The sequence below is a fragment of the Eimeria maxima genome, genomic scaffold (assembly GCF_000499605.1).
Source record: "Eimeria maxima Weybridge genomic scaffold, Emw_scaff297, whole genome shotgun sequence".
In the NCBI taxonomy this organism is placed as follows: Eukaryota; Apicomplexa; class Conoidasida; order Eucoccidiorida; family Eimeriidae; genus Eimeria; species Eimeria maxima.
Genome location: NW_013565816.1, coordinates 951 through 20702, shown reverse-complemented (window position 1 = coordinate 20702; position 19752 = coordinate 951). Strand labels below are relative to the sequence as shown.

Here is a 19752-nt window from a genome sequence, read left to right as displayed (position 1 = left end):
TAAAATGTTAAATGATGGATTAATTAGTAAAACTCCAGGAAGAGGAAAATATTATAGGTAATTCAGGTGTATATACACCCCAATACAACAAATATATATATATTATATTTATTATATATATTATCCATTTTGTATGATAGATCCAGGATATATCAAGGAACACATGCGTCTTGTTATACAACGCTACAGCAGCAGCAACACCAGCAGCTAATAAGACAGACAAGAAATAGCAACAACAGCAGGGCAACAGCAGCAGAAACAACAACAACAACTGATGTTGCTGGTGCTGCTGGTGCTGGTGCTGGTGCTGCTGCTCTGAGACAGGACTCTGCTGCTTCAGCCACTGAATGTAGGCGCGTAGACGATGCCTCCACATGCACAAACAGCAGCAGCAAACGTAAAAGAGCAGAAGCAGCAGCGACAACAGCGGCTTCTGCAGCAGATGCAGCAGCAGCAGCAGCGGCTAGAGGTCCCGTGCCTCATAACGGCAACCGCAGAGGGCGGCCCAGAGGATCATTCAAACGCAGCAAACATTGAATGTATAATGCATGCATCTATGCATGCATGCATCTATGTATGTATGCATCTATGTATGTATGCATGCATGCACGCATTTATAATAAAAAAGAACAAATAATAAATAAAGACATAAGAGGAGTTCTTTATTGCATAATCTCCTCAGCAGCAGGAGGGGGGCCCTCGGGGGGCCCCCTGTGCCCTTCTAGGCATCAGGCTCTTAAAGGAAAGAACTTTGTTATAATAATAACTAATTGAAAATATACAAAAATAATAAACAAATAATCATTTAATTATTAATTAAATATATACTTTTTAAGTGATTGTTACACAGACAGCAGCAGCCAGTTGTCAGACATGGTGGTGGGGTCGATGGCTGCTGCTGCTGCTGCTGCTGTTGCTGCTGCTGCTGCATGCAACGGGGGGCCCCTAGTGTATATCTGTAGATAATATATTTTTTTTTCTACTTTTTAATCGTAATTCTGGGGCTTTCTGTAGCCCATCCTTTTAGTTACCCCTGCACGACTTTTTTCGTGGCTGCTGCTTCAGCAGCAAATGCTGCAGCGACAGCAGCAGCAACAGCAGCCTGCTCCCTTGATGCTGTTGTAGGGTCATCACCACTGCATCAGCGGCAAGGAAGCAGCTGCGTGATCACTGCTGCTCACAGCGCTGCAGCAGGTGCAGCAGCAAGTCAGCAGCAGCAGCGGGAGCAACAGCAACAGCAGCAGCAGCAGCAGCAGCAATGGGAGAACCAGAGAATGGAGGTGGCAGCACCTCCTCTGCTGCTCTGCGGCTAGCGCAGGCTCGACAGCGCCTTAGGCAAATGGCTGCATGCACACAATCTCTTCTTGAGCGATGCAACGTAAACCCTAAACCCTAATCCCTAATTGCATCCCTTGAGTGCTGGCTGCTGCTGCGGTGGTAGAGGGTCTCTGCATACAAAAGCAACAGCAGCAGCAGCTAGAGTCCGTCTTCAGATGTATATACATGCCAGCAGCTTGTTTGCTGCTGCAGCAAAGAACCTGCTGCTGCAGCGGCTGCTGCATTGAGTGTGGTGTTTCTCGCTGTACGTCTGTCGATATTGCTAGAGCGCTTGTGCATGCGCTGCTGCTGTTGCTGTTACTGTTGCTGCTGTTGCAGGACAGCGCAGCAAAGCCCAAGGAGGTGCAGGTAGAGGAGCTGCGAGCTCGTCTTGCTGCTGCTGATGAAGCGTTTATGCAATCGCAGCAGCAGCACGAAGAGAAGGACAAGGATACTTTAAAGAGGCAGCTGCAGCAACTGCAGCAGCAGCAAAAGAAACAAAAATGTAAGGAGGTTATCATCATTTTCCTGTGGGGTTCTTTTGTTGGGACCCTGCATTAGCAGCGCAGCAGCAGCAGCAGCTACTGCTGCTGCGGTTCCCTTAGTTGCTGCTTCAGGCCTTCGCTCTGCATGTGGGTCTCACGGCCGGCTACCCACAGCAGTAGCAGCAGCAGCAGCATTTGTTTTATTTGCTGCCTCTGGTGCAGGTAAGGCGGAGGAGAAAGAGGAGAAACTACAGCGGCGATTACACCAATTAGAAGCAGAAGTTGTTGCTGCTAAGGCAAGTGCAGCAGAAGCATATACGGTGAGCAGCAGCAGCACTTTGTGCAGGAGCAACAGCAGCAGCAAAACTCGTGTTGCAGCAGCAGCCCCTTCACGGACACGGACACTGACTACAAGTGGCTTCCTTTTGCTGCTGCTCGACGCGCCGTAAGATGCTGCAGCAGCTGCTACAGAACAGCAGCAGCAGCAGTACTAGCTGCTAGTACCGCTGCTCCCTTTATTGATACTGCTTCTGCTGCTGCTGTGTCTGTTGCAGACAGCACAAAAGCGCGTCGTACAGCTAAGTTGCGATCTAGAGGAAGCAGCATCAAGCAAGGATTCGCTGCAGCAGCGAGTGCAGAGCTTAGAAGGGTTGCTGCAGCAGCAGCGGGAGCAGCAGCAGCAGCAGCAGCAGCAGCATCAGGCAGCCACGCAAGCCCTTCAGGATGAACTCGCTCAACTGCAGCAGCAGCTGCAACGCGAGAAGCAGCAGCACCAGCAGCAGGTGGCAGTCCGATTGCAGCAACAGCAGCAAATGTTGGAGAAGCTCAAGCAGCAGCAGCAAGAGACAGAAACGGCACATCTTCAGGCTTTAAAATTGGTATGAACAGAAAACAGCAGCAGCAGCAGCAACAGCAGTAACAGCAGCAACAGCACCAGCAGCAGCAACAACAGCAGAAGCATCAGTACTACCTGCAGCAGCAACAGCAGAAACAGCAGCAAGAAATGTGACGTCATCGGGTTGTTTCCTACCCTTGTCTTGCTGTTGCTTTTGCTGCTGCTTCTGATTCTGTTGCTGTTTTGGTTGCTGTTGCTGCTGCTGCTGCAGGCTGCTGACGACAGCCGCCTTGAGAAGGAGGCGCTGCAGATGGAGTTGAATGCAGCAAAGGAGAAGTTTGCTGCTGTTCGCAGCATCAAGGAAGGAGTACGTTAATATTTATCTATTTATTTATTTATTTTATTTTATTTTGTGTTTAGTTATTTATTTATGGCATCTGGATCCGTCCTTTGCTGCTACTCTCATCCCTGCTGCTGGTGTTGCTGTTGCCGTTGCTGTTGCTGTTGTTGCTGCTGCCTGCTGCAGGGCATTAACGAAAGACAGTGCCTGGAGAGGCTTCAGGATGCCAACGCTGTGGGTTTCTTGCTGCTGTTGCTGCTGTTGCTGCTGTTGCCGCTGTTGTTGGCTCGCTGCAGCCGAACAGCTGCTACTGTTTCTGTGGTTGCTGCTGCTGCTGCTGTCCACGCGTGATTCGCGATGTTGTGACTACTATCTTGCTGCCGCTGCTGACACGTTCCGCATGCAGAGTCTGCGGCGCGAGAAGGAGGAGCTGCAGCAGCAGCTGGTAGAAGCAGCAAAGCGGCAGGAGCAGCTGCAGCACCACGAGGAGCTGCAGCAGCAGCAGAAGCAGCAGCAGCAGCAGCTGCTAGATTGCACAAGAGACCTAAAAGAGACAGAACTGCAGCGCCAAGATCTCCTTGCCGAGCTCATGCAGTGGCAGAAGTTGGCTGCATGTGGGGTTTGCTTGTGTTGCTGTTGCTGTTGCTGCTGCTGTTGCTGCTGCTGTAGTTTGTGATGCTACTTTTTTTTGTGGTTGACTGTACTAGTGATGCTGCTGCTGTTGTTGCTGCTTGCTGCTGCTGTTGTTGCTGCTTCTGGTGCCGCTGAAGTTTCTGTTGCAACTGCTGCTCGCGAGTACAGGTTTCAACACAAGCCCAACTCATTAAGAACTGGTGCATGCGTTTGCTGCTGCTGTTGCTGCTGCTGCTGCAGCATTTGTGGTTGAGGAAACCCCTACCCGCGAGGCCTTCCGCCGCTGGTTGCTGCTGCTGGTTAATTCTGTCCAGGCGCTGCAGTTTACAAGCAGACAAGCAGAAGCAGAGCTGCAGCAGCTGCAGCACCAGCAGCAGCAGCTACAGCGGGAACTTGCAGTGAGCTGCATGCAGAAGCAAGAGCAGTACTGAGCCCTTTGCAGGTTTTAGCTGTAGACAGGCCTCGCAGATGTTGCTGCTGCTGCACCATGTCTACGGCTGCTACTGCTCCTGCTATTGCTGCTGCCACTGCTCCTTGTCCCGTGCGCGTTGCTCCTGCAGCACCAAAAAGACTCAGCAGCTGCCCTGAAGCTGCAGCTGGAGGAAGCAGAGCTGCAGCAGCAGCAGCAGCAACGGCAATATCAGCGTGAGCTCTCTGCAGAGAAAACAGCAAACGAGCTTCTGAAGGTGCGAATGCCGCATGCAACAGCAGCAACAGCAGTAACGGCGGCAGCAGCACGTATGGCTTTGTTGGCCTCTAGGGAGCAGATGTGACCACTGGCGTAGTCTCAACGGCTGTGTTTGCTGCTGCTGCTGCTGCTGTCTTTCTGCTGGTTACAGGTAAAGCTTGCTGGGGCATTGAATGCAACAAGCGAGCAGATTGAGCGTCTGCTGCAGCCCACTGCAGCAGCAGCGGCAGACGGAAGCAACAACAGCAGCAGCAAACAGCTGCAAGAGCAGCTCGCGGAGTCCCAAGAGGAGATGCAGCGCATGAAGCAGCTGCTGCAGCAGCAGCAGCAACTGGTGAGTCCGCTCCTTTGCTGAAGCACAGCAGCGATCTATTACATTTAGGCGCTTCACATTTGAACCTGCTGCCCCTTGCATGCGTTTTCTGCTGCTACTGCTGCTGCTGCTGCGTTTGGTGTTGCAGCTGCAGCGCCAGGAGACGGAGCTGGAGAGGCTACAGCAGAATGAGGGGAGACGCGCGAGTGCTGCACTTGAGAATGAGCAGCTTGCAAAGGTAGTTGCTGCTTTTGCTGTGTGTTGCTGCTGCTGCTGCTGTTGGTGCTGCATTTCTCCTTGTTGTTGAGGCAACCAACACAGAGTGTGCGATGGTGACGAGCAGCTTCTGCTTGTAGCGTTTGTAGATGGCCTTCCCCACTGTGCTGCTGTTGCTGCTGCTGTTTTTGCTGCTACAATTGCTGCTGCTGTTGCTGTTGCTGTTGCTGCTTTCAGGAGAACGCTCGCTTGAAGGCCGAGCTGCAGCGCAAAGCCGCAGAGGCAGCGGAGCTCGAGAAGCGCCAGAGTAAACGTGCTGCACTTACAAACCCCACATCATATTCATCATCAGCAGCAGCAGAAGCAGCAGCAGCAGCACCAGCAGGGGCAGAAATAGCAACAACAGATGCAGCAGCGCATATGCCTTGCTTGCGGCTAGGCTAATCACATGTTCTTCTCACTTTTTACTGGAGTTTATGCTTGCTGCTGCCGCTGGTGCTTTTGCCTTGCTGCTGCTGCTGCAGGCCAGCTGCTGAATGAGCTTTCTGATGTCTCTGTTTGTTTGGGCAGAGAACGCAGCCTCCAAACGCAGCTCGTGAGCCTTAACACAACCGCTCGCTGCTGTTGCTATTGCTGATGCTGCTGGTACTGCTGCTGTTGCTCGTGCTGTTGCTGCTGTTGCACTTGCTCCGGATGATGCCGCTTGAGATCAGCTTTTGCGGGTGACTACAAATGGGTGAATCAGGATATGAACTGCTGTTGCTGCTGCTTCTGCTGCTGCTGTTGCTGCTGCAGCAACGGGCCCTGGAGCGGGTGTCTACGTTGGAATCGATGCTGCGTGGGGGGTCAGGGGAAGCTGCGAATCAGGCCGAAAAAGTGCAGACACTGGAAGCAGAAGTTAGCATTGCTGCTGCTGCTGCTGCTGCAGTTATTGTTGCTGCTGATGCTGCTGCTGCGGCTGCTGATGCTGCTGCTGTTGCTGTGCTTGCCACTGCTGCTTTCCCTCATGCTTCTTGTGGCAATTTCCCCCCTGATTGTCGTGCTCCTCGGTGTGTTGCTGCTTCCTATCGTGTCTTGTCGCTGCTACTGCAACAGCACTGTCTGCTGCGAGCACATGCTGTTTAAGTCTTGAAACCCGTGCGGCAGTCTGCTGCCTTCGCTACTCCGGTCCAACACGAATGTGCAACAGCAGGAGGAGCAGCAACTGTCTTGGGGAGTGTTGTGTTCAGATCGACAGGACGAAGCAGAAGATGGAGCTGCTGCAGCAGCATTGCGTCCAGCAGATAGCGTAGGCTGATGCTGCTGGTGTTTCTGCTGCCGCTGTAACTGCTGCTGTTGCTGCTGCTTTGGCACAAGTGGTGCTGCTGTTGCACCATGTGCAGCTGCTGTTGCTGCTGGTACAGATGTTGTTGTTGTGCTGCGGCTGCTGTATTTGGGTCTTTCGGCTGCGGCCCTTCGGGTGGGACCTCGTGCTGCAACAGCAACAACAGAAACGACAGCAACAGGAGCAGCAACAATAACGGCAGCAGCAGCAGGTGTGTGTTGTTTCTGCAGCGCAATGCGAGAGGCTGTTTACCTCATCCTCGGATGGGATATATCATACCAAAGAGGTGAGCGCTGCAAATGCATGCAAGGATTTAGCTGGACCAGCACTTGCTGCTCATTGCTGCTCCTGATGCTCCTTCTGCTGCTGCTTGCGCTGAGGTACCGCATCTTCTGCGATATCATTGCTGTGGTAGGGGAGACAGATGAAGACGAGACAGTAATTATGCAGTGTCTCTACGCTACCCATGACGGTGTACTTGTCTTCTCACGACAGCAGCAGCAGCAACAGCAGCAGCAAGAGAAGCAGCATCTAGAGGAGGGACAACAAGGGAAGCAGCAGCAGGAGCAGAAAGATCAAACTCCCCAGAAGCAGCAGCAGCAGCAGCAGCAGCACGACAGCACACAGGAGGGCGAGAAGTGCACAGAAGCAGCAGCAAATGCAGCTGCGGGAGGCATCGTTGCTGCACCAAACTGCAGCGACTCGGCAACAGCAGCAGCAACATCCGCACCAGGACCAGCGGCAGAAACAACACCAGCAGCAGCACCACCAGCAGCAGCAGCGGCAGAAGCCGACGATGCCAGCACCTCGCCGCCTTCGTCTGCTGATGCCACTGCCTCCCCTCGGTCTCTCAGCCCTCAGCAGCCGCACCAACAAGCGCAGCAGCAAGCGCCGCCGCCGCCACCGCCGCCGCCGCCGCAGCAGAAGGATGAGGCGCTGCTGCGTTTTGCCAAGTCGCGGTACCGCGTCTCGTTTTTGAACTTCTATGGCGATTTGCTTCAGAAGGATCAGCAACTCGTAAGCCCACAAACAGCAGCAACAGCAACATCAAGAAGAGCAGCACCAGCAGCAACGACAGCATCATGTGTTGCAACTTGCGGTGCGGAAAGCAGCGGCATCTGCTGCTGCTGTTGTTGTTGTTGTTGCTGGTTTGCTGCTGCTTCAGCTATTGCAGTGGCACTATCTTAGTATGTGGTGATAGTTGCTGTTTCTCCGATTCCTGCTGCTACTGGATTAGACGTGCGTTGCTGCTGCTGTTTTTATGCCCTGTGTAATGTTGTTCTTTCTTCATTCGCTTCATTTACATGTATCATTACATTTATTCTTTGCTGCTTTGCTTCTGCTGTTTTGCTGCTCCTGCTGCTGTTGCCGTTGCTGCTCTTGCAGAGCGGGCGCGCATTATCACAGCCTTGGCCTGCATTTGTTGCATATCTTTGTTTGGAGGAATTGCGTCGACTTTCTTCCTTATTTGAGGGAAGAACGCCGCGTAATATTCACGGCATGTTGCTTCCTCTGTCTTAATCACAAACCCTAAACCCCAATTTCTAAACCCTAAACCCTGAAATCCTTGTTTCCGAACTGCTTTTCTCTTTCTACCTCATTCTTTAAGAACCTGTCTTCCTGCCGATGCTGCTTCTGATGCGCTCCTGCCGGTGCTGCTGACTCCGCAGCGCTCCTGCTGTTGCTGCTAGTATGCTGCTAGTATCCAGCTCATCCTTCAGCTACCCTCTGTGCTGCAGGCAGCTGCCATTAGGGCTTAGTTGAGGGTTTACGGTTTTGAGAAGAAGATTTAGGGTTTGCACGATCGTCTCTGCGAGCCACAGCGAGTTGCAGATAGTCGCCGACAGCAACAGCCTGATACAGGTAGCCACAGGTAGCCATAGCTTGCAACAGCTAGCCCTTACGTATACATAAGTTGAGCGAGAAGCCCATTAGGGTTGTGAGTTTACAGCAGAAGAAGCATCAGCCTAAACCCTGCTGCTGTTGGGTCAATAGGTAAAAACCTAAATTGTATATATAATGTCCCCTGCAGAACCTCAATTAGGGAACGTAACGCCGAGGCATAAACCCTAATGTTGGGAATAGCCTGCCAATGCTGCCAAGTGAATCTCAGGGTGTCGGGTTTAGGGTTTGTGGTAAATTCCAATGGAGGCGCAGCAGTTGCTGTCATCGGCTGCTGGTGGCTGTAGTGGTGCGTTCTCGCCTTAAACACTAGCTGTGAGCCGTAAACGTAAACCCTAAACCATAGCCATAAACCCCTTTAGCCGTAAACTACAGTCAGATGCCTGAATCAATACTATATGCACTCTTCTTGTATGCAGCCGAGGAAGTTCTTTTGTCCAGACAAGGTGTGGGCCCGTGCCGTAGCATGTGCCTGCAGCATTCGATGCAGCAAGATTTGGTGAAGCAAACACTTGCTGCACGGAGGTTTCCTGCAGCGGCTGTGAGGCTACTTCTCCACCTGCCTCTCTAAGTAGTAGGCGTTTACGGCCTTGTGCGAGTAGCGAATAGGAAAAAGTAAGACAATTAGAGGGTTATCTGAATGATTTTCTCCCTAAAATTTTTACCTCGGTTACGCTTTTCGTAAGAATGTCCCCTTATTGCCCCTCCCTTGCTGTTTTCAAAACCCACTAAATTACATAAAAGCGGCTCATATCTTTGTCATTCTTTGTGTTGACATAGAGTTAACCTACAAACACTTATTAAGCCGATAGCCACTAGCACTCACATAAATTTAGCAATTAGTCTAAACCCTAAATTCCTCAACAGCAGGGAGTAGTGCTACGACTAGACTATAAACACCGAAACCCTAAAGTAAACCCTCTTCTTATCCTTCCGCCTATGACCAAGCAATGCATAATAACACGACAAAACCCTAACACTATAAAAAAATCATTATTTTACCTCTAAAACGAACTGTACACACAAAAACGGCCCTCAAGGCTAGCCATAAACCCTAAACTCTAAACCCTAAACCCGTGCTCGAAACTTATCTTGCAAGCCTCGGGTTCCGCACCCATTCCTGCAATGACGGCCCTCGTAAAGGGAAAAAATATCTTTTTAATAAAAATGTAATATATTAATTTATTAGTTTATTTAAAGAAATAAATCCCAATAGGACGGACGAGGGGGCCCTCACTGCCCCCTGATGTCTGCACAGGGTTGCAGAGAACCCTAGGGTACAGCACGTGAAAGTTTATAACGGCAGCAGCACAAGTAGCTCTCTATTGTCTGCCTTGCCTGCTGCTGCTGCTGCTGCTGATGCGCTGGAAACATGCACTGCATCAGGCTGCCAGCGAAAGGCTCGATGCATCGGCAGCAGAAGCGGCAGCAACGACAGCAGCAGCAGTGGACAGAGGAACGGCAACACCAGAACCAGCTGCAGCAGCAAATGCTGCAGCTGCTAAATACCTACAGGGGATGACCGCAGCACTCGTGCCACCATGACTGCAGCAGTAGCGGCAACACAGCGAACAGCAGCAGCAGCAGCATCAAGCACCCAGCTCCACCTACGCAAGGCTGCTGCATTGTTCCTGATGCCTGCGCCTAATGCGGCATCCAAGAAGCCGCAGACATAGACGTGAGGGGCCCCCCCGTCCCCTTGGGGCCCCTCCCTTGGGCCCCCCTCCCTTGGGCCCGCCTCCTCCCCTGGGCCCCCCTCCTCCTTTGGGGGTACCTCCCTTGGGGGCCCCTCCTTTGGGGCCCCCTCATCTGCTGGGCCCCCCTTTGGGGAGCCCATTTTTGGGGGGTCCCCAAGGCTTTCCACTCCTGCAGCAGGACCCCCTGCTGCATCTGCCGCAGGTGCAGACCCCACTTGATTGGCACACAGCGCAGCAGCAGCAACAACAATTGGTGCAGCAGCAACAAAGACAGCAGCAACACGTGCAGCACCAGCAATTGGAGCAGCAGCAGGTTCAGCAGCAGCGAGATGTTGCAGCCCCGCAGCAGACCCCGCCGCACAACTGGATGCAACAGCCGCAGCAGCAGCAGCTGCAACCGAATGTACTGCAGCGACAGCAGCAAAAACGAGAGCACCACGAGCAACGGCTGCATGACGAGCTGCAGCCGCCGCAGCAGCAAAAACAGCAACAGCAGCTGCAGCAACAACAGCCACAGCAGCTGCAGCAGCAGCAGCCACAACTGCAACAACCACAGCAACAACAGACACAACAACAACAGCTGCAGCGACAGCAGTCACAGCAGCAACAGGTGCAGCACCCGACCTACCACCAGCCCGTACAGCCCCAAGAGCAAGAGGTACAGCCGCCGCAGCAGTATCATCATCAGCAGCAATGGGAGCAGAGACAACTGCAGCAGCAGCAGCAGCAGCAGCAGCTGCAGTGGCTTGGTCATCGACCAGTTGGCACGCCTTCTTCAGTGACGCAACAGCAGCAGGAGCAGCAGCAGCAGCAACGACAACAACAACCACAGCAACGACAAGAACAAGAACAAGAACAAGAACAAGATCAAGAACAACAAGAACAACAAGAACAACAAGAACAACAAGAACAACAAGAACAAGAACAACAACAACAAGAACAAGAACAAGAACAACAACAACAACAGCAACAACAACAGCAACAGCAACAGCAACAACAGCAGCAGCAACAACAACAACATGGCGGCTCCTATTCATCTTGGTCTTGGTCCCCTTGTGACCAGCAGCAAGTGCAAGAGGAACGAGTGCAGCAACGACGGCAGCAGCAGCAGTACTCGCGGGACGTATCGCCAGAGGCGGGGGAAATACCCTCTAGGCCCGATGCACGTGCTTGGCAACAGAAGCAGCAGCAACAACAGCAGCAATGGCAGCACCCGGAGAGTCGCATGCTGGCAGGGAGTGATGCAGGAGCCGCAGCAGCAGCAGCTTCTGCTGCTGAATCTGCTGCAGCGGAAATGCGCAGGCAGCAGGAATTGTGTGAATTAACTCCCATCTCCTCTCTATCTCCTATCAGCAGTGATGATGCAGCAACAGATGACGAAGCCCTTGGCACAGCAGCAACAGCAGAAGCAACAGCAGAAATAGCAGCAGAAGCAGCAGCAGAAGCAGCAGCAGAAGCAGTGCAAACGGCTACCAATATATCGAGCCCTGTAGCAGTTAAGGAGAAAACAGAAACAGCCGATGCTACTAGTGAGTCTCCAATTTCTACGCCTACGGTACAGCAGCAGCAGCAGGACATGCCTCAGGAAGCAGCAGACGGAGCAGCTGCTGTTCAGTGCTTACCGTTCAAAGGGGAGGCTGCAGCAGCAGCAGAGCCTACAGAAGCAGCAGTGCCAACAGCAGCAGCAGAGCCTACAGAAGCAGCAGAGCCTGAAGAAGCAGCAGAGCCTGAAGAAGCAGCAGCTGCAGAAGAAGCAGCGGAGACAGCAGCAGCGGAAGCTGCAGAAGCAGAAGCCCAAGCTGTTTCTCCACAGAGCAATGAAGATACAGTAGATGTTGCTGAGGCAACAGCAGCAGTAGCAGAAGCAGCAGCTGATGTAGACCACACAACAGACGAAGAAGACGAAGAAGAAGCGGAAGCTGCAGCAGTACCAGCAGAAGCAGCAGCAGCAGAAGCAGCAGCAGCGTCAGCGATTACTGCTTGCTGCCGCCGTCTGTGTGTTGGGCGCACATGCGCACTGCAGCAGCTGTCGCGGAAACAGCGAGAAGAGTTGCAGCAGACTCGTGTAGCCATCATAGGGGCTGGCCTTTCCGGCATGAGGTATATAGGGTTTAGGGTTGCGGGTTTGGAGTTTAGGGTTCACGGTTTAGGGTTTAGAGTTCGGATTTATTGTCAGGGTTTAGGCTCGTAAAGGCAAAGGGTGTTGGGCTCGGACCAGTTGTTGGAACCCCACTAACTGATGGGACTCAAGTTCCTGCTGCTACTTTGCTGATGCTGCTACTGTGTGCTGCTTCTGCTTGCTGTTGCAGTGCCGCGCGGCTGTTGTCATCGTTTGGAGTGTATGTGGAAGTCTTCGAGGCCCGTGGAAGGCTTGGGGGACGTTGCTGCAGCTTGCAGGTTGGAGGCATAGAAGGGCTTGACCTCGTGAGACACCGTAGGAGCAGCAGGAGCAACAGGAGCAGCAGCATGAGCAGCAGTACCAGCTGCTTACCGTGCAAACGCCGGGATGCTGCTGCTGGACCACCACGTGACACGGCTGTTGCTGCATAGACCAAAACAGCTCTAGTTAGAGACCAGATGCTGCTGCGTTTGCTGCAGGGGGCCTCGTGGATCCATGGCATTGAAGGAAATCCTCTCTATCGTATTTGCAAGGACTACGGCCTCCTCGTCTACGGCGACGACGATCGAGATGTATGTAGTAGCAGTAGCAGCAGCAGTTGCAGCACCAACAGCCGTTGTGTAACGATTTGAAAAATTGACGCGGATAGAGGTTTGTTGCGTTCTCAAAGGGTGCCCTCCGAGATGCGATGTCTTTCTTCCGGCTGCTGTTGATGTTGCTGCTGTTGCTGCTGCTGGTGGTGCGTCTGCAGATGGAGATATCTGTGCCTCTGTACGGGCTAGATGGTGCTCTAACGGACATGAGCCTGGACAGCTGGTGCGAGGCCACAAGGACGCAGCAGCAGCAAGAAGTTGATGCTTTTATTAAAGCTGCATGCAACAAGCTGTGCAGACACCCCAAATGTTCTGAGCTGCACCAGAAGCAGCAGCAACGCGTCCAGCAGCAACAGCGAACGCTCTTCCGCCTGCTGCAGCGCCAGCAGCTGCTGCAGCAGCGGCAACCACAGAGACAGCAGCAGCGGCAATCCCACCAGCGCATGCACACACTGCAAATGAAGACCAGGCCAATGAAGCGCCCTGCCCCCACATTGCTGCTGCATCAGCACCAGCAGCCAAAATACAGACGCCTCCTAGCTGTACAGAAGCAGCAACAGCAGTACCCGCAACAGCAGGTCTGCATGCATGCATCTCGTGAAGCCCTTAAGATTTCAATTGGGCAATATCTAGCTGAGAAAAATGAGGTCGCGTTAAACCAGATGGAGGAGCAAGACAAAGGTGGGCTGGTGCTTTTTCTGCTGGTGCTGATGCTGCTGCTCTTGCCGTTGATGCTGATCTTGCATCCGCTGTTTCTGCTGAAGCAACTGCTGCTGCTCTAGATGCAGTGTCATGTGCGTGCTCTGCTCCATTCTTGAGAACAGCCCTGGCACATGTCGTATCGCACTAGCGCTCACTCTCACCCTAGTTGCTGCTGCTGTTGCTGCTGTTGCTGCAGCTGCTGGAAGGGAGCATGAAAGCCTCAGGGGGGCTCGTCGTCGTCTTTTAGAATGGCACATCTCTAACACAGAATATTCCACTGGCGCAGACGCAGATGATATCTGCCTTGCAACTTGGGACCAGGTGCTGCTGCTGCGGATGATGATAATGTTGCTGTTCCTCCTCCTGCCCCTGCTTTTAGTGCCGCTGTTGCTGCTGCTGTGTCGGTTGGTACAGCTTTGCTGCTGCTGCTTTCGTGCCGTGATGTGCAGGCGGTGCGGCTGCTTTTGCAGCGTTGGTACCAATCAAGTATCCTCAGACACTGCAACTCCCATTTTGTTCGTTTCGGGTTCGGGTTTAGGGTTTAGGGTTTAGGGTTTCGGTTTAGGGTTTGAGTTCAGGACGACGTTACGGGCTTGCCGGGTCGACACGTGATGCTCCAGCGAGGCTATCGTTCCCTTGTGGAGTGTCTTGCTGCTCCTGCTTCAGTTGCAGCAACAGCAGGAGCAGCTGCGCCTCCAGCTGCAGGACCAACAGCAGCAGGCGCAGGTACAGCAGCAGCAACAGCTCGGTTGGTGTTGAGGCCCCCAAAGATACACCTTAATTCTGCTGTGCAGCAAATCAGCATCACAGACAATGGCGTCGTGCTGAAGCTGCTATCAGGACCACAAACTGCTTCCTTCGACTTCTGTCTCGTTACGCTGCCTCTTGGTACCCATCCCTAGCTGCTGATGCTTCTGGTGCTAATGCTGTTGCTAATATTACTGTTGTTGTTGATGATGACGCTGCTGATGCTGTGGATGCCGCTAAAGCCGGCGCAAGCGCTGCTGCTGCTGCTGCTGCTCCAGCTGCTGCTGTTGTTGCACAGTAGGTAACGGCGCATGGGCTGCGTTTGCTGCAGGTGTGCTGAAGGCCTCATTAGAGGCATTCGGTCCCGACGGCAAGAGCACAAACAATGGTAGCAGGGGCAGTAGCAACAACAACAGCACCACAAACAGCAGCAGCACATGCGCTGGCCTAGACCCGGCAGCCGCCCCTGCCGCCACAGCAGCAGAAGCGGCAGTAGCACCTTCAGCAGATGACGCCGGTGAAGGCCAAGGTCTACCTGCGGCAGCAGCAGCTGCTGCAGCGACAACAGCAGCTGCGGCAAGGATGCTCGGCATGGCGGAGGCGGCAATGAGTCGCAGCATGTCAGCGGGCTTTGAGGCAACAGCTGCTGCAGCGGCGGCGGCAGCAGCAGCGGAGGCCAACGGCAGCTGCTACGGGAAGATGGTGCTGCACGGCTTGGAGCTGAACACAGCGGCAGCAGCAACGAGCGCAGCAGCAGCTGCTAATGCTGCTGCGGCGGCGATTGCGACGGTGGGTGCAGCTGAAGCAGGAGGGGGAGCAGCAGCAACAGCAGTAAACAACTATTTCGGCTGTCTCGACAGCTTTCACGAATTGCCAATCCCTTTGGCTTTGCCAGACCATATTTGCAGCCTCATCAGGACGGAAGACACTTCGTTGTCTGCGGAGCAGCAACAACAGCAAGTTGCTGTTGCTGCTGCTGCTGCTGCAGACCAAGCTGCAGCCGCAGCTGCTCCCATACCAGCGGGAGCACCGGGACGCAGTAGCAACGTTTTGCTGCAGCGGCTTGATGCAGCAGCAGCAGCTGCTGCTGCTGCTGCTGTCCGAGCCCAGGGAGTAACTCCTGCTGCAGCGGCCAGGGCATCAGCTGTAGCCGAAGCAGCAGCAGCAGCAGCAGCAGAGGCGGCTGTGGCAGCAGGAGGGTCAGACGCAATCGCTGCAGCTGCTGCTTCAATTGAAACACGAGCTGCTGCTGTTGCTGCTGCCGCGGCAAACGCTGCACAGGAGCTGCTGCGCGCAAGGGGTGTTTCTCTTGAAGATTCGGAAGCAGCAGCAACAGCAGCAGCTGCTGCTGCTACAGCAGCATCTACTGCAGCGTCCCCTATCCCTGCAGCGGGGGGAGCAGCTGCAGCTGCTTCATCAGCCATCGATGCTGGTGTCCGCGCTGCTGTCGCTGCTGCTTGCAGCACGGCACGAGCAGCAGTTGAAGCAGCACAGGCGCGTGCTTGCTTCCGTGCTCTCAGCAGCAGCGGCAGCAGCGGCAGCAGCGACAGCAGCGGCAGCAGCGGCGGCGGTGTCTGCGAAGGTCCCACAGTATATTTGAGCGGTGCTACGAGTGCGGCAGGTTATGCAGCACAAGCAGGATCATTAGACGCATCAACGGCATCAGCAGCATCATCAGCAGCAGCAGTAGCAGCAGCAGGAAGCAACGCAGGTCTTGTTCGCTTCAATCCACCGTTGCCGGAGTGGAAGGCGGAGGCAATCCGTGTCGTGGGAATGGGGGCGATAAATAAAGTTGTAATTGTCTTCGACAGAGTCTTCTGGCCAACTGAACCCCTCATCCACCCTTCAAGTGCTGCTGGTGCTGATGCTGCTGCTGGTGCTGCTCCCAACCCAACTGCTGCTGCTGCTGCGCAGCAGTCGGACCAGCAACAGCAGGCGCAACAGGAACAGCAGCAACATCAGGAGGCAGACGGGCTTCATCAGGGCGAATCAGCGGCATCGACTGAAGCAACAGCAGTTGCACCGCTCTTAAACGGTATCAACGTAGCTGAAACGAGTGCTGGTGCTGGTGATTCTGCTGCATCGGATGACTCTGCATCCTCTGCTGCAGAAGCAGCGGCGCAGGTCGCTGCAGAAGCAGCAGCAGCGGCAGCGGCGGCAGCAGCGGCGGCAGCAGCAGGCGAGGTGGATGCAACTGGCCGGGTGTTACGAATGGGATGTAGACAGAAGGGATGGGCCTCAGCAGAAAAGGGCGCCTACGCTCAAATCGTATACCTCCACCCCAAACCTGCTGTCTTGATCCTGGTAAGCCACTCAACACATGACCAGCAAGCTGTCTAGCCAGCGAGCTATCCAGCAAGCTGTGCAGCTAGGCACCTAGCTAGCTAGCTAGATGAAGATGTTAGTACGCTTTCGCTCTTGTGTGTTTGTTTTGCAGTTATCTGGGCGATTTGCCTTTGGGTCTGAGTTTCGTGCCAAGGAAGTGCTCCTACTGGAGGCTCTGTCTGTGTTGGGATTGCTGCACGGCCAATTGTCTCTTCCTGTTGCGGCTTTTGTCTCGAGGTGGAAAAGGGATCCTTTTGCCAGAGGCAGTTACTCTTACCTGCCCCCAGGAGCAACAGGCAGAGACCTCGACCTTCTTGCTGCTCCTGTTAGCAGCAAGATTCTATTTGCAGGCGAACATACCATCAGGCCGTATCCTTCTACTGCACACGGTACCTCATCACGCTCTTCCTGTTGGTGTTGCCGCTGCTTCTAAGACTGGAAAGGCTGCCGAGGCTGCGTCTCAAGGCTTGTGCTGCTAAGGGTGCTAAAGCTGCTGCTGTGCTACTGATGCTGCTGCTGCTCCCCCGCCCCCAACACTTCACGTGCGCAGCACTTGCTACTCTTTATGCTGATGCAATCCCGCTGCGGGAGGTGCTGCTGCTGCTGCAGGTGCCTGTATTAGTGGAAGCCGGGAGGCGCAACGCATAATTGATTGGGTCACTGGGACCGTCCCCCGTAGAAAGCTTGAAAAACCGATCGTAAGGCAAACTGTTGTTCACCCATAGATTCAGCCCCTCTGCTGTGTTAGGTCCCCACTTCCGCCTGGAAGGCCTCTCTCAGCTCCTTATATCCCTCAACTGGCAGCTCCATAGTCTGGTTTTGCAGCAGTATTTTTTCTGCTTCTGCAGCACTTTAATAGCAAAGCTGATGCGCGGATGTTGTTTGATTGCTTTGAATGGGGCGGAGGCGGCGGGCTAAAGAATACCGGCTGCCCTGTAGTGTATGAGGATCACATAGAAGGGCCGCGGCCAGAGTGAGCTGTGTATACACAGCGGATCCTTCTACTGCTGCTGCAGATGCTGTTGCTGTTACTGTTGAGCTCTTCTGGGATGCTTTATGTTGACTAGTTCTTTAGGGAGGCCCACATGCACGTAAATATTTTGCTGCATCTCCCGCTGGTGTTTCTGATGCGCCTGCGGCTTATGTTGTTGTTGCTGCTGTTGCTGTCTTGAGTGATTTTCGTACAGAGAGCGCAGTGAGTGGTTCGGAGCTGTGCGCTGCGCCTTCTGCGGAGAAAGCCAAACCCTGGACCGTTTATTTGTGGGATGCATCACCATTCCCCTCCCAGGCGGCAGCAGCAGTAACAGCAGCAACAGCAGTAGCGGCAGCAATAGGAGTTTGCGTGTTGCGGTGCACGAAGACTGCAGCTACCACTGCCAAGAAGTTCTTAGCAGCGCTGAGGGCAGCCAGTGGTATAACCTCCTACGTGGCTTGCTTCGTGCCGCATGCAGCCGCTGCTGCTGGTGTGGGGCCCTAGGTGCAGGCCGCCTCTGCAGCAGCAGCAAATGCGATGCTGCAGCACACCTACCCTGCCACCTTAGAGTCACCCAACAAAGACAAGATCTGTAAGCAAATGCACCCTTGCTGGCGATGCTACTGTTGCCTCTGCTGTTACATGCATTGCTGCTCCTGAGCTGTAAGGCATAGAGAAGCCTGGCGGCCAGCATCAGCGGCTGCCGCTTCTCAACAGTTTGTGCAACTTTACTGCCACTGCTGTCTTTTGTCTTCATCTGCGATGCTGATCATGCGAACTGCTATTACTGCCGTTGCTGCTATTGGTGTGGCTGCTTCAGGCCTCTTTTTTGTCCAGAGCATCTACTGGAGAAATGGCGGGGCTATCAGGGAGGGGCAGGCCCATCGCAAGCAGCGGTGGCAGCAGCAGCTGCTGCCGCTGCTGCTGTTACTGCTGCACAGGAACCGCAGAAAGCACTAAAGGTAGCTGCAAGGCAGGAGCAACGGCGCCTTCGCCAACTGCAGCAGCAGCAGGAGCAGCACCGGCAGGAAGCTGCGTGCCCTGACTGTGGAACTGCCCGAGCGGACGCAGCCCTCACTTGGGGCCTGCAGCAAACCAGCAAGACAGCAGCAGCTGCTGCTGCTGCAAATGCAGAAACAGCAGAAGCGGAGGCCAACAGCAACAACGACTTAACAGTACTATCATCAGGGATTGCTGCTGCTGGGGAATATGCTGAGGCGCTGCTGGAAGTTGCAGAAAACGGGATTGTGCCTGCCGTTGGAGCGGGTGTTGGTGCCGCTGCGACGCAAGCCTATAGTTCCTCTGGGGAAAACAGCAGCAGCAAATGCCATTCGGAAGGACAGCAACAGCAGATGCAACTCTACCACGAACAGAAGCTCCAACAGCGGGGAGCTGTGCGCCCTCTGCCGACTTTCTATCGCGTGGTCCCTCCCCTGCTGCAACAACAGCAGCAAAAGCAGCAACGACAGCTGCAGCAGCAACACCGGCAACAGCAGTTGCAGAAGCGGCAGAGGAATACCTTCTACGATCAATTGAAGGCATTCTTAAACGCCATAGGACACCCAACCGCAGTAGAAACAGGAAAACCAACAGTAGCACCAACACCGGTAGCGGAGGAAGTGGTGCAGCAACAATGCCTGCCCTGATTGGGGCGCGCTTTTTTGTGACACAGTATTTGCAGCTGTATGCACTCTGTAGTGGTCTGAAGCTGTAGTTACAGTCTTGAGGCAGCAGTAGCAGCAGCAGCAGCAGGAGAAGCGACAGCAGGAGCGGCACAAGTGTTGGGCATTGTGTCCCCTTCTGTTTCCTTGTCCCCTTTCGTCTCCGTCTTTCTCTGTATTTTGCTAGGTATTCTGCGTTACCTGCTGCTGTTCGTACTGCAACGCGCTGGCTAGCGATAGTTAGCTACACCTAGACGTAGGCAGCCAAAACTTGAAATGGCCGTTGTACTAGCTGCAACAACACACATACGACAGTCCGCACCGAGACGTATCTAGCTAAAAGCTAGCCTTAGTCTTTCTGTCTCTCTGTATAGCATAATCTGTCCTTAGCTTGCACAAGGACGCCTACGTGGCCTTAGTAGAGATGGTGCCGGCGAATGGTGCCGGCGAACCGAAGCTTTCAAGTGATCTTAAGTGTCCTTGCACGAATCCAAGAGGCTTGTTTATGCTAGCATGTGGGGGCTGTCTAGCACGAGATGCACCACGGCCTGCTGCAGCGCGGGTCAGGCTGCCTATTCTTCTGTCATAACGGGCGCTTGAGCTATTGTGGCGAAAACGCCCGAAGATAAGGGAGGGAGATTATTAGCTGGAATGCCACAAGCTTACGGGAGGAGCCTATAAGTTGCTTTCACATTACTTTTTCCTCAGGTTTTTTACTCTGCTACAGCTTACGATGGTCCTTCGATCTTGGCTGTATGCAGACACCAGCAATTAGGGGCAGCGGCGACGGCAACAACAAGGACTCAAGCAACATAGCTAGTGTGTACAAACACTAACCTTCCCTGCTAAGAATGTGACGACGAGGCGTAGCAGCAGCAGCTG

General features: G+C 53.9%; 2 protein-coding genes across 2 annotated transcripts; both read left to right on the top strand.

Moving 5' to 3' along the window:
* Positions 1-364: 364 nt before the first annotated feature.
* On the top strand, positions 365-7672 carry EMWEY_00027020 (myosin heavy chain, putative; the record flags this gene model as incomplete). Its single annotated transcript, XM_013481221.1, has 17 exons — positions 365-539; positions 1146-1378; positions 1657-1822; positions 2025-2122; positions 2357-2680; positions 2909-3004; positions 3384-3596; positions 3925-4008; positions 4171-4296; positions 4450-4632; positions 4760-4849; positions 5065-5134; positions 5352-5422; positions 5623-5724; positions 6057-6115; positions 6532-7168; positions 7538-7672. 17 exons carry the CDS (start codon positions 365-367, stop codon positions 7670-7672), a joined length of 2862 nt encoding a protein of 953 aa, XP_013336675.1.
* Positions 7673-9700: 2028 nt separating this feature from the next.
* On the top strand, positions 9701-18855 carry EMWEY_00027010 (flavin-containing amine oxidase domain-containing protein, putative; the record flags this gene model as incomplete). Its single annotated transcript, XM_013481220.1, has 11 exons — positions 9701-11850; positions 12060-12174; positions 12349-12441; positions 12621-13143; positions 13486-13616; positions 13743-14052; positions 14243-16215; positions 16349-16561; positions 17085-17209; positions 17424-17648; positions 18030-18855. 11 exons carry the CDS (start codon positions 9701-9703, stop codon positions 18853-18855), a joined length of 6684 nt encoding a protein of 2227 aa, XP_013336674.1.
* Positions 18856-19752: the final 897 nt, after the last annotated feature.